The sequence below is a fragment of the Oncorhynchus clarkii genome, chromosome 28, assembly GCF_045791955.1.
Source record: "Oncorhynchus clarkii lewisi isolate Uvic-CL-2024 chromosome 28, UVic_Ocla_1.0, whole genome shotgun sequence".
NCBI lineage: Eukaryota > Metazoa > Chordata > Actinopteri > Salmoniformes > Salmonidae > Oncorhynchus > Oncorhynchus clarkii.
The window spans coordinates 44,561,687-44,575,395 of record NC_092174.1 but is presented as its reverse complement, the minus strand read 5'-3'; the positions used below and the strand labels follow the sequence as shown (position 1 = coordinate 44,575,395).

Genomic DNA, 13,709 nt, shown 5'->3' with positions numbered 1-13,709 from the left:
TTTGATCTAACATAGTAGATCTAGCTTTAAAGGGTAATTCCGCCACTTTTCAACTTCATCCTCTCCAGCAACATACCCGTGTCTACGTATGTGAAAACTGATCATTTACTATGTAGAAAGGGAGAACAAAAAACAGAAAGGAAAAAAGGTTCTACTCGATGACATCATCATAAAAATAAAAATAAACATTGAAACAGTGTTTTTCAAACACTATGAGATTCGCAGGGATAATACCCTCCTTCTGGTTAGAAACTCGTTGCAGGTTTTGAAAATCACACGTTTTTTTTTAAACCACAGATTATAGAAATGCATTGTTTTCACACATGGAGGTCCTTGGTGCTTGGCGTCCGTCCCCCCGTCCCCCTTGGGTTGTGCCGTGGCGAGATCTCTGTGGGCTATACTCGGCCTTGTCTCAGGATGGTAAGTTGGTGGTTGAAGATATCTCTCTAGTGGTGTGGGGGCTGTGCTTTGGCAAAGTGGGTGGGGTTATATCCTTCCTGTTTGGCCCTTTCCGGGGGTATCATCGGATTGGGACACAGTATCTCCTGACCCCCCCCTGTCTCAGCTTTTTCCTAGCCACCGTGCTTCTACACCTGCATTACTTGCTGTTTGGGGTTTTAGGCTGGGTTTCTGTACAGCACTTTGAGATATCAGCTGATGTCCGAAGGGCTATATAAATACATTTGATTTGATAATGAATATGAGGTTGAAAAAGTGTCAGAATTGCCCTTTAATCTCAGGGGGCGAAAGCACAGGGATTCCCTTACATGTAATGCTATGGGTTGTGGTACACCACAGAGTCATCACTATACTTTAACATTGCAATAGAGCAGGTACACTCAATTTTTTAATTGTTTAATTTAACCAGGCAAGTCAGTAAAGAACAAATTCTTATTTCCAATGATGGCCTAGGAACAGTGGGTTAACTGCCTTGTTCAGGGGCAGAAAGACATATTTTTTTTACCTTGTCAGCTCGGGGATTTAATCTAGCAACCTTTCTATTACTGACCCAACACTCTAACCACTAGGCTACCTGCTGGTTACTGGCCCAACGCTCTAAACACTAGGCTACCTGCTGGTTACTGACCAAACACTCTAACCACTAGGCTACCTGCTGGTTACTGACCCAACGCTCTAACCACTAGGCTACCTGCTGGTTACTGACCCAACACTAACCACTAGGCTGCCTGCTGGTTACTGACCCAACGCTCTAACCACTAGGCTACCTGCTGGTTACTGACCCAACACTCTAACCACTAGGCTACCTGCTGGTTACTGACCCAACACTCTAACCACTAGGCTACCTGCTGGTTACTGGCCCAACACTCTAACCACTAGGCTACCTGCTGGTTACTGACCCAACGCTCTAACCACTAGAATACCTGCTGGTTACTGGCCCAACACTCTAACCACTAGAATACCTGCTGGTTACTGGCCCAACACTCTAACCACTAGGCTACCTGCTGGTTACTGACCCAACACTCTAACCACTAGGCTACCTGCTGGTTACTGACCCAATACTCTAACCACTAGGCTACCTGCCACCCCAAATAGACATGTTTAGTTGAAGAAAACCTGACGGGGTTTTGACAGGTTTTACCACACCTATAGCCTACATAGTTTACAGCATGTGAAAACAACAGTGGTTTTATAAGAAACTTCCGCAGTGGGGCAGTAAAGACATAAGGGGTCAGTCAATGGGTCTAATAGGTCCCCCTATCCAGTACTGCTGGTCAGAGACTAGGGGGAGAGAGAGGGAGGGAGGGAGGGAGGGAGGGAGGGAGGGAGGGAGGGAGGAGAGAAAGGGAGGGAGGGAGACTGGGAGGAGAGAGAAGGAGGGAGAGTGGGGAGAGAGAGGGAGGGAGGGAGAGTGGGGGGAGAGGGAGGGAGGGAGGGAGAGTGGGGGGAGAGGAAGGGAGGGAGGGAGACTGGGGGGAGAGGAAGGGAGGGAGACTGGGGGGAGAGAGAGGGAGGGAGGGAGAGTGGGGGGAGGGAGAGTGGGGGGGTGGGAGGGAGGGAGGGAGACCGGGGGGAGAGGGAGGGAGGGAGGGAGACTGGGGGGAGAGAGAGGGAGGGAGGGAGGGAGACTGGGGGGAGAGAGAGGTGGGGGGGGGGAAGGGAGGGAGGGAGACTGGGGGGAGAGAGAGGGAGGGAGACTGGGGGGAGAGAGAGGGAGGGAGGGAGACTGGGGGGAGAGAGAGGGAGGGAGGGAGAGTGGGGGGAGAGGAAGGGAGGGAAAAATAGATAGATAGAGTGTTGCTGATTACTAGGACTTTGGAGAGAGTCTGGCATAGTGAGGTTGAGGTTTTACAGGCAGTTTAACACTGAACCTTTTCTATTAATGGAACTGAAGGACTGCTGTTCGTACCCAGATACTGACCTCGTCCTCCTGGTGAGGTGTTTACCAGATGGCCTTCCTCCTTCACCTCTCTCTCTCTCTCTCTCTCTCTCTCTCTCTCTCTCTCTCTCAATTAGAAAAAACTGACTGGATGCATCAGCAAAGACGAGGTATTCTCTTATATATCCCACCCTCCCCTGAGGGTCATAGAGATATACAGTATGATTATGAGGAATGTAAAGCAGCCTAATAGATATACAGTATGATTATGAGGAATGTAAAGGGTTAAAGAGATATACAGTATGATTATGGGGAATGTAAAGCAGACTAATATATATACAGTATGATTATGGGGAATGTAAAGCAGCCTAATAGATATACAGTATGATTATGGGGAATGTAAAGCAGCCTAATAGATATACAGTATGATTATGGGGAATGTAAAGCAGCCTAATAGATATACAGTATGATTATGAGGAATGTAAAGGGTCATAGAGATATACAGTATGATTATGAGGAATGTAAAGGGTTAAAGAGATATACAGTATGATTATGGGGAATGTAAAGCAGACTAATAGATATACAGTATGATTATGGGGGATGTAAAGGGTTAAAGAGATATACAGTATGATTATGGGGAATGTAAAGCAGACTAATAGATATACAGTATGATTATGGGGAATGTAAAGCAGCCTAATAGATATACAGTATGATTATGAGGAATGTAAAGGGTCATAGAGATATACAGTATGATTATGGGGAATGTAAAGCAGACTAATATATATACAGTATGATCATGGGGAATGTAAAGCAGACTAATAGATATACAGTATGATTATGAGGAATGTAAAGCAGACTAATAGATATACAGTATGATTATGGGGAATGTAAAGCAGCCTAATAGCAGGGCTAAGTTTTAAAGGAGCCATACACACAGGGGGTCTCTTCACTACTCATTAACACATTGATAACATCCCAAATGGAACCCTAATGTAGTGCACCATAGGGCTCTGGTCAAACGTAGTGCACTGTATTAGGGAATATGTTGCCATTTGGGGTCATAGGTAGTGTTCTATATAGGGAATAGGGTGCCATTTGGGGTCATAGATAGTGTACTATATAGGGAATAGGGTGCCATTTGTGGTCATAGGTAGTGCACTATATAGGGAATAGGGTGCCATTTGGGGTCATAGGTAGTGCACTATATAGGGAATAGGGTGCCATTTGGGGTAAAGATAAAAGAGCACTATATAGGGAATACGATACAATATGGGACACAGTAGTTGAAAACGTCCCAGTTCCTCAGGTGATTTACGCGGATCCTTTACTACAGAAGCCCATACTGTATATAGAGCTGTCTACGTGTCCCTAAACCAACAGTGAGTTGCTACTGAAAGGTTCAAGGTGAGGCAACACATAGTTCAGGTATGTACCGTAACATCTAAGGACAGTCCACTAAAAGCCTTTTAAAGGAAGCCCTTCGATGCTAACAGTTTGTTCCTGGCGGTGAGTGACATCACACGGAGTTTGTGTATTGGTTTGGGTGGTATCACATGTCCCCTCTAGGGCGAACACTGACGTGGACGTCCACAAAAAAGCTAGCCATTAGCTAAGATCTTGTCAGTTTGCTAAAACCTCAAAAGATGTAGAGAACGTGCCACCCATACCGAGAGAAGAGTCAACCTAGGACCTAACAGAATCTACATCACATAAGAAGGGTGCGTCCCAAACGGCACCCTATTCCCTATATAGTGCACTACTTTAGACCAGAGCCCTATGGGACCCTATTCCCTATATAGTGCACTACTTTAGACCAGAGTCCTATGGGACCTTATTCCCTATATAGTGCACTACATTTGACCAGAGTCATATGGGACCCTATTCCCTATATAGTGCACTACTTTAGACCAGAGCCCTTTGGGACCCTATTCCCTATATAGTACACTACATTTGACCAGAGTCATATGGGACCCTATTCCCTATATAGTGCACTACATTTGACCGGAGCCCTGGCTAAAAGTAGTGGACTAAATATGGAATAGGATGCCATTTGGGAAGCACAGTGTCTCTGAACCTCTTATCTTATAAGACCCAGTCTAAATTGTGAAAGTATCATTATTTAGCTAATAAGGGGGGGGCACATGTGGAAATAATGGGCCGGGTGTGTTAGAAATTCCCGGGCCGATATCCGGTTCCAGTCCGCCCTTTATGTCACCCCAGAAAAGACGATATAAAATAGATCATTTTCTATGTAAAATTTGAACAATTGTGTAATTTAATACTAAAACAATTGCTCAGAGAAAAAAATCTCAAAAAAGACGGGGGGTGGAAATGATTGTAATTCCTGTTTTCAATACTCCAGTACCCTCCACTTGCGAGGATAACAACACTGACTCTTTTTCTAAAATGTTTTATGAGATTGGAGAACACATTGGGAGGGATTTTATACCGTTCCCCCATACAGAATCTTTCCAGATCCTTGATATCCTTCGTCTGTTCTTATGGACTGGCCCTCTTCAATTCAAACCACAGGTTTTTAATGGGGTTCAAGTCCAGAGACTGAGATGGCCAGTGTAAAATGTTGATTTTTATGGTCAACCATTTCTTTGTTGATTTTGGGGTTATTGTCTTTATTGTCTTGCTGGATGATCCTCTTGTGGCCAAGTGTCTAATGGCAGAGGCAACCAGGTTTTGGGTTAAAATGTCCTGGTACTTCGTAAAGTTCATGATGCCGTTGACCTTTAAAAAATAAAAATAAAAACATATTAAACAAGGCAAGCCAGTTAAGAACAAACTCTTATTTGTTCTTAACTGGCCGACCCCAGACAACGTTGGGACAATTGTGCGCCGCCCTGTAGGACTCCCAATCACAGCCAGATGTGACACAGCCTGGATTCAAACCAGGAACTGAAGTGACACCTCTTGTACTGAGATACAGCGTCTTAGACCACTGCATCACTTAGGACCTTTAACAAAGGGCTCTAGAACCAGTGGAAGCAAAATACCATCAAAGCTTCCCCACCGTATTGTACAGTAAAAGGATGAGGTATTTTCAGCATATGCATTGTTCCCACCACTGGTGTGCGTGACCAAAGACCGCTATATCTTAATGTCATGTGACCACAGCATCGCTTCCAATCCAAGTGCCAACGCAGTTTAGCAAACTCCAGGCGGTGCTGTGGTCAAATGACGTGAAAATAGAGCTCTATGGCCACGCAAACCAATGGTGAGGTTTGGCCTTTCGGGAGAGAGAAAAATATATATATATATATATGTAGAAATGGGCTCTAGTCAAAATGAGATCTATCTTTGGCAAATTATAGGAGGGGCAAGGACTGGAATGTAATAGTTAAACAGAGACGGAAACCAAGCTAACTGCGTACCTCATTTAAACCCGCGTCTCCAAATAGAACGTAGATAAAACAGGCTATTAGGACAATAATTCATAGCTCACTGGTTTAATTATGATTATCAACAGCATTCTCAGTCAAATTGGATCCATTGGGGCCTCCCGGGTGGCGCAGTGGTCTAGGGCACTGCATCGCAGTGTGCCACCGGAGACCCTGGGTATCGAGCCCAGGCTTTGTGGCAGCCGGCCGCGACTTTGTTAAGGTCCTAAGTGGTGCAGTGGTCTAAGACGCTGCATCTCAGTACAAGAGGTGTCACTACAGTTCCTGGTTCAAATCCAGGCTGTATCACATCTGGCCGAGATTGGGTGTCCTACAGGGTGACGGATCATTGGCCTAGTGTTGTCCAGGTTAGGGAGGGTTTGCCCGGTAGGGATATCCTTGTCTCATCGCGCACTAGTGACTCCTGTGCCGGGCGCAGTGCACGCTAACCAGGTCGCCAGGTGCACAGTGTTTCCTCCGACACATTGGTGCGGCTGGCTTCCGGGTTGACAGTGGAAGAATAGGTCTCATGGTTTGGTCCCAAATCTCACTCAAAGAAGGAATTTGATATGCAATATCCTGACTGAACCTTTAGTGATGATGAAAAAACGAGGTTAATCTCAGAGTGTTTGATCCATTGACAGTAGAACTGTTATAAGTTTGACCGCAGTCTTTGTAGGTAGAAAGACATAGAAATAGGTTCACCGGACGTGCTACTTGTCCCAGACCTGCTGTTTTCAACTCTTTAGACAGTAGGAGTGGCAGAGATACTCTGAATGATCGGCTATGATAAGCCAACTGACATTTACTCCTGAGGTGCTGATCTGTTGCACACTCTACAACCATTGTTGGTTGCTGTTTGGGGTTTTAGGCTGCACTTTGAGATATCAGCTGATTTAAGAAGGGCTTTATAAATACATTTGATTCGATTTTTGATTTGATTTGATTTAAATAGAAGGGAATTTAATACACAGTCTGATGGGGCTCTCCGAGTGTTGGATTCATTGACAAAGTAACAGGAAGATGGTCTGATCCAATTCGGCTCTACCTCCCTCCTTTTCTCTCTGTGGGAAAAGTGTTTTACAGGGCTTAATAATGAAGCCTTTGTTATAAAGCCCTGATGTATCTCTGAGTCACTCTTAAGACACCATACAATGAAACCATTGGAGACTAGGCCAAAAATGCACTGACGCAGGAATAACACACTCTACGGATGGAAGAAGTATAGAAATGAAATAAGTATTCTAGAAGTCATTAAATTCTATTATTCTAGAAATCATTCTGTTCTAGAAGACATTCTAATTCCCCCTTTCAGATTCAAGCAGTGGTGAACCATGTAAACTCTCTACAGCCTACGGATTTGAACCGTAGTAAAGAACCTCTCTCTACATCAAAAGGGGAGTTGTCTGGTTAGAAAGACAGTCGTTTGAGCAGAAGCCGAGATGAGAATGATTCTTACTGGAAAGACATTTCTCGAAGACCATTTCCCCCACACCTGTTCAGAGGGGTTAACAACAACAAAAAACACTGCATTTTTATCTCAAAAAAAAAAGAATATCACTGTCTACAATTTTCATCATATTATAATTTCATCATCTCCCTAGCAACATCTGGCCTGTGTTGAAAGGATGTGCTGATGTTGCCGTTTCCTGTTCCTGCTTGGTGGCCAGGTGGGGGTCCTGGGGGGGGGGCGGTGCTAGTCAACTTGCTGAACACATTAGGAGGCCTTGCACCACTTGTTATAGCCACACGTCTCTATCTCTCCCTCTTCCTTTCTCTCTTTCTCTCGCTTTCTCTCTCTTGCTCTCGCTCTCTTTCTCTCTCTCTCTCTGCCTCTCTGTCTCTCTACTTCACTCTCTCTGTCTCTTTCTCTCTCTCTCTTTCTCCCTCTTTTCTGTCTCTTTTTCTCTCAACCCCCCCAGCAACACCAGATCAACCCACAAACAGACTCCTACAGTACTCACCATACTTTAACCCACAAACAGAGTCCTACAGTACTCACTGTACTTTAACCCACAAACAGACTCCTACAGTAGCCACTGTACTTTAACCCACAGAACAAATAAAAGTCAATTTACGAGGTAACTTCACAAGAAGTTAAAATTCTCTCCCTTTGAGAAAATATCCCGTAAAACCCCAAAGTAGTCTCTCCGGCTTGTCTGTATTGTCCCAAGTACTGAGCTAATGGGGCGGCAGTTGGGCCAGTAACCGAAAGGTCGCTGGTTCGAATCCCCGAGCCGGGCAAGCTAAAAAAAAATCTGTTGTTTTGCCCAGTTAACCCCCGAACCCCCCCTTCACCCCTCAGAGGGTTGGGTTAAATGCGGAACACACATTTCGGTTGAATGCGTTCAGTTGTGCAACTGAAGAAAAGAAAAAAGAAAATAATGATGCTGGACCAAAGGCCTCTCTGTGAGCTGCTGCAGTCCTGCATACCTCCAGGCCTTATTTATTCCAGATGTGTTGAGTTGGCCTGGAATCGGCCTCCCCTCCGTTCTTCCTCCTTTCCTTCCAAACCACCTCCACACAGAAGCGCTCCAAAAAAAAAAAGAAACAGGCAATATCCCAAAACCATTAAAGCCTCAGTAAAAAAACATGCAGGGCCTTTGAAAAGCAGCACATCTTTCAGAGGAGGTGGTAGAAACCTAAGTGTGACTAGTTTGAGACGTCTTGAATACAGCCATCGCTACCTATCATTCCACCCCCTTATACAGAATTCTAAACCACATTCTATATAATGATAAAGGACAGATACCCCACTACAGAAGTAAAAAAAAAGAAGGGATTTGTCAACAGTGTTACAAGTCCCAGTCCCCATAGCAGTTATAGGATATCCACTAGAACATCGCGTCATAGACATGTTGTCTTGTCTAAACTAACAGTTCTCACACCTCTGAACGCCAGTCCTCTACCTGCCTGTCTCCCGTCAGGCCGTCTTGATATACCGTCTGTCTGAGTCCCAAATAGCACCCAATTCCCGATATAATAACGCTACTTTTGACCACAGCTCAAGGGAATAGGCTGCCATTTGGAATACACATCTGGTCTCTGAGACGTTTGACACAAGCTGTTTACCACAGCAGCAACACAGCTCTCAAACTAACCCGAACAGAAGGGAAAAACCATTGACTCTTGTCTTCGGTTGTTTCTTTGGGACACTTTCAGTGTTGGATTGCTCAGGGTTAAAATACAATTTGGATGAAGCCATAAAGGTAATGTCTCCTCTTTACGGTATTAAAACAAAACGGAATTAAAGCACATTCTGGAAGCATCTATATTACATACTCCATTTTCCATTATGCTTTCCTACAAAAGAGGGGTGCGCTCTACCTTTTGTGATTAACTTCTAAATTCCTACATTTTGGCCTTTAGGCTCTGTGGCTTTTTGGGCTCTTTGGGTTGGTGTATCTAACGTGTTGGGGTGTAGGCTATACGTCTCTGTGCTGTTTCTTGTCACCACCATCTATCCAGAGTTGGCAGCATAAGTGACAATTACAGTGTCCTGGAAAGCCTGTAAATGTTTGCTAGTCACATCATGTAATTCTGGTCTGTTTAAACATCACACAGAGGAGGAGGAGGAGGAGAGATGGGCGATGAAGGGCAAGCCATGCCTGTGTGGTAGTGAGATATTCCATTATGGATGGGTATCTAGTTCAACAGGCTATCTGGAATAATGTCAAATGGGATTGTGAAGGGTGGGTGGAGGTTTAGGGGGAAGGGTTGGGTGGAGGTTTAGGGGGAGGGGTGGGTGGGTGGAGGTTTAGGGGGAGGGGTGGAGCAGTGGCGCGGTGGAGGTTTAGGGAGAGGGGTGGGTGGGTGGAGGTTTAGGGGGAGGGGCAGGTGGGTGGAGGTTGAGGGGTGGGTGGGTGGGTTATGGTTTAGGGAGAGGGGTGGAGGTGTAGTGGGAGGGGCAGGTGGAGGTTTAGGGGGAGGGGCGGGTAGGTGGAGGTCAACAGGGAGGGGTGGAGGTTAAGGGGGAGGGAAGAGTGGAGGTTTAGGGGGAGCGATGGGTGAGGATTAGTGTGAGGGGCGGTGAGAGGTTCAGGGGGAGGTGCGGGCAGGTGGAGTTTTAGGGGGAGGGATGGGTGGAGGTTTAGGGGGAGGGGTGGCATGGTGGAGGTTTAGAGGGAGGGGTGGGTGGAGGATTAGAGGGAGGGGTGGGTGGACAGGACACTCCAAACACTGAAACTCTCCAGACATAAAGAAAAGCAGTCTGGGTCGTGGAAGTTGGGGGGGCACCAATTCATAGATCAGCTGACATCACAGACTGACATCTCACCCAAGATGGCTCGCTTTGTAAAGGGGCTTTTCTGGACCATTGCTGAGACGTAGTGGCTTTACTAGGGCTATTACAGTCCCACGAATCATCACCCAGGTGGGTGCTACATTTCAGTAGTGGGCGATCCAGCCCACCTACGGAGGAGGAGGAGGAGGAGGAGGAGGAGGAGGAGGAGGAGGAGGAGGAAGAGGAGCTGTAAACATCGATGACGATGAGGTGCCCGATGAAGAGATCTGTGACTTGTCTGTCAGATGTTTCAACCTCCTTCCTCATAAGATACTAACCTTCAGAACTGCCTATAATCTAAAGCTGTGATCCACCATCATCCAGGAACTGTGGGAAGTGAAGACTATATAGTGGTCAGCAGTAGGAAACACAGTTTCTCCATTCTGCCCTGGTTACCACTAAGCCCAATAAGTCTCCACTCTGCCCTGGTTACCACTAAGCCCAATAACTCTCCACTCTTCCCTGGTAACCACTAAGCCCAATAACTCTCCACTCTACCCTGGTTACCACTAAGCCCAATAAGGGGCGTTGATGGAGAGTTCTCTCCTCTGCCAGATCGCTACATTTGTTTTGTTAAATAGTTTTTTAATTTTGTTTTTAAAGAGACTTTGAGATTCTACTTGTAACGAAAATCACAATATAAAATAATTATATTATTATTAAAATACTTTGCACTCTCTCATCTAAATCATTTATCCATGGTTCTGCAGTTGATATTGACTTGCTACCTCAGCTCACAATATCAAAGTAAAGAATACAGAATCAACACATATATAACATCAGAAACACACCAAATATGAATGTCATAATATCCACAATCAAGAGAAATAAGCAATCATCTTAAACCAGATATAGGCTAATTTAAAGGGGGTGAAGAGGGGGGGGGGCTCTTTCCATCTACGCCCCTTATTGGGCTTAGTGGTAACCAGGGAAGAGTGGAGAAACTGTGTTTTCTACTGCTGGTCACTATATGGTCTTCCCTCCCACATTATAGAGAGAGCATCGCCTCACGGGCTACAGTACTACCTATACCCAGCAGCATAGTATCTTATGGAACAACAGTGCCTCATACCGTTTGTGTTGAGAGTCTATGAATCATGTAAAAATATTCTAAAACCAAATAGGCAAATACCCCCAAAGAATAGGCAAAAGGGATGAACTGCTAAAAAATGCTAAACGCACATCGGGGATGTCACGGTGGCATAGCTTATTATTGACATATGTCAATAGTTTGGAGGAGAGCAGTTAAAATGTATAAACATCTTATTAGCCATAACGGTCAGATCATTATTGTGGAACATCAATTGATTTCACGTTTCAAAACGAGCATATAGTTCCACTAAAATAATGAATGTGTGGAAGGTTATCCTACCTTAGTCTCAGTTTTAATAAACCACCGAGCACCTATGGCTGCTGTACAGTCAGCCAAACTCTCTAAACTCACGCGTAAAAAGTCGTTGCCTTCCTTATTACGCGGTTCTATTGAAGATAGCTGGGATAGCCATATCAATACTCTGACGTTACCTATCACAACAACCCAAAACGCGCAGCTCTCCAGTGGCTACACGATTTTATAGCCAAGGTGTGAGAATGCTACCTCAACCATATATGGAATCCTTCTCCCGATAGCCGTGTCCACACACACCTAGCGGACCACGGGGGCAAACAAAGCCCATTTGTCTGGCTAAACCCTTTAAAACATTCGCCGGAGAGCGTCCTGGGCGCACTTTTAGTTGCGTAGTGTACTACCACAACAGCATGACACGTACAGAACCGCGGGCGAAACGTTATTTTTTGGGGGGAATCACGCTGCGATCTGGAGACGAGACGACAGCACCTGTGTGAATGCTGCTGGGGTTTACCGCGGACGGGATGGAAAAGGCTTGGAAGTAGCCTACCTGGTGGATTTCAAATCGCTATTTAGGTTAAGGATAACGGAAATGGGTGGCATTGGCATTATTTGGAACATTCTTATATTCGATCATGGATACGCACGTGGTGACACATAAGTCATGCATTTTAGACAATGTCATGATATTAGTTAGCTCAATTGTTCTTTCAGTTGGCTGTCAACCTCAGAAGCAGACGCGCAGTGATTGTGGAAGTGGCCCTATAGATGCGCTCTCATCACTTGATAAGTCAAACCTTGGGGGGTGGCAAGGATGCCCCCGTCTGTCCCCAAGAAACACCAGGGAGAGTTTGCCATGTGAACGGTTCAGAAACGCGTTCTCCAACGATAGTTCCTTACCTGCTTTGACATTGACGGCTTGCAGAAGGAAAGTGATAGTGACGATGGTGATTAGAGTGGGGTCCCACAGCCACCTTTTCGTTTTCCACCTTGTGGACCATCTTTTCATCTCCATTGTCACTCACACAGCTACTCAAAGCTCCTAAAGAAAAAAAAACGGGCGACTATTCAGTACAAAATGTAGGTCCTTTTCCTTCCACAAATACAGAAAAAGGACGGAGTTGTTGTTGGTAATTTCAGTTACTACAACAAAGCCATAAGTGCAAAACAGTACTGTTTTTTCTTTAGAGCCAAACTGGGCCCTCCTGCTCCTCTCTCCCTCAGCCCCAGCCCTTAGACTGAAGGTGTTTGGGCTTTTAGGAAAAAAACGGAGACCATTCGATTCCCCGAGAGCCGGGCGTGGGAGGGGGGGTACGGCAGCAGGAAACTGACAGTTGGAAAATGTTCCATTTAGCGAATCACGGGCTGGAAAGTTGTCTTCAATCCCGCCCATAAACTGTCAGTCAAGACTGGCCAGAGGTCCTTGGTTACAGCAGGCGTCAGGAGTCGCATCATTTATTCTTCAGATATCATATTGTCATATGGAGAGAGACGGTGAGACACTGATGCGTAACAACGCTATAATAACGCAATAGTCTATCTAGAGTCAGATAACAGATAATTTCTACCTTCCCCTGGTGCTATTGGGATTTCTTTATAATCTAATTAAATCAAATACATTTTTATGGCAGTAATCTAAGTAAATAGCCTAATTAGAAAAAACATTATTTAAACTAAACTATAAAATAATCTAAATGATGACTTTACTCATAATAGTTTTAATAGTCATCACCTGATTGTAGACAAAGGATGAAGCTCTACTTAAAATGTATAGCTGGAGCGTTTTTGGCTGCTGATGTATTTTAAACCTGAGGGGTGGAGAATCATCAGTTATTCCAGAAATGTATTGAATCCATGAGAAATTAGAAAACAAATGAAAAGGCTAAATACCCAACAAGATGCCCAAACTGTGATACGAAAAGCTTTAATAGTCCAAATGAAAATGTTTTACAGATTGTAAAAGATTTATATCAAAGACACCTTCTTTTCAAATAAATACACTTTGGGATGCAAGCTGAGTAGAAGGCTGAAAATAGTTATTTCAAAAAACAGCACTGGAACAGAGAGTGGAGACAGGTGGTAGTTATAGAACACTGGAACAGAGAGTGGAGACAGGTGGTAGTTATAGAACACTGGAACAGAGAGTGGAGACAGGTGGTAGTTATAGAACACTAGAACAGAGAGTGGAGACAGGTGGTAGTTATAGAACACTGGAACAGAGAGTGGAGACAGGTGGTAGTTATAGAACACTGGAACAGAGAGTGGAGACAGGTGGTGGTTATAGAACACTGGAACAGAGAGTGGAGACAGGTGGTAGTTATAGAACACTGGAACAGAGAGTGGAGACAGGTG

General features: G+C 44.9%; 1 protein-coding gene across 1 annotated transcript in view; it reads right to left on the bottom strand.

Annotated features, from left to right (window-relative positions):
• LOC139386696 (collagen alpha-1(XI) chain-like) overlaps nt 1–12,569 on the bottom strand; it is a 216,715-nt gene extending 204,146 nt beyond the window's left edge. Inside the window, exons 1-2 of the mRNA XM_071132517.1 lie at nt 12,532–12,569; nt 12,258–12,399 (exon numbers count right to left, since the gene is read on the bottom strand). Of these exons, the coding sequence (XP_070988618.1) occupies nt 12,258–12,372 (115 nt within the window). The 5' untranslated portion in view covers nt 12,373–12,399; nt 12,532–12,569. The remainder of the gene's footprint in view (nt 1–12,257; nt 12,400–12,531) is intronic.
• Nucleotides 12,570–13,709: the final 1,140 nt, after the last annotated feature.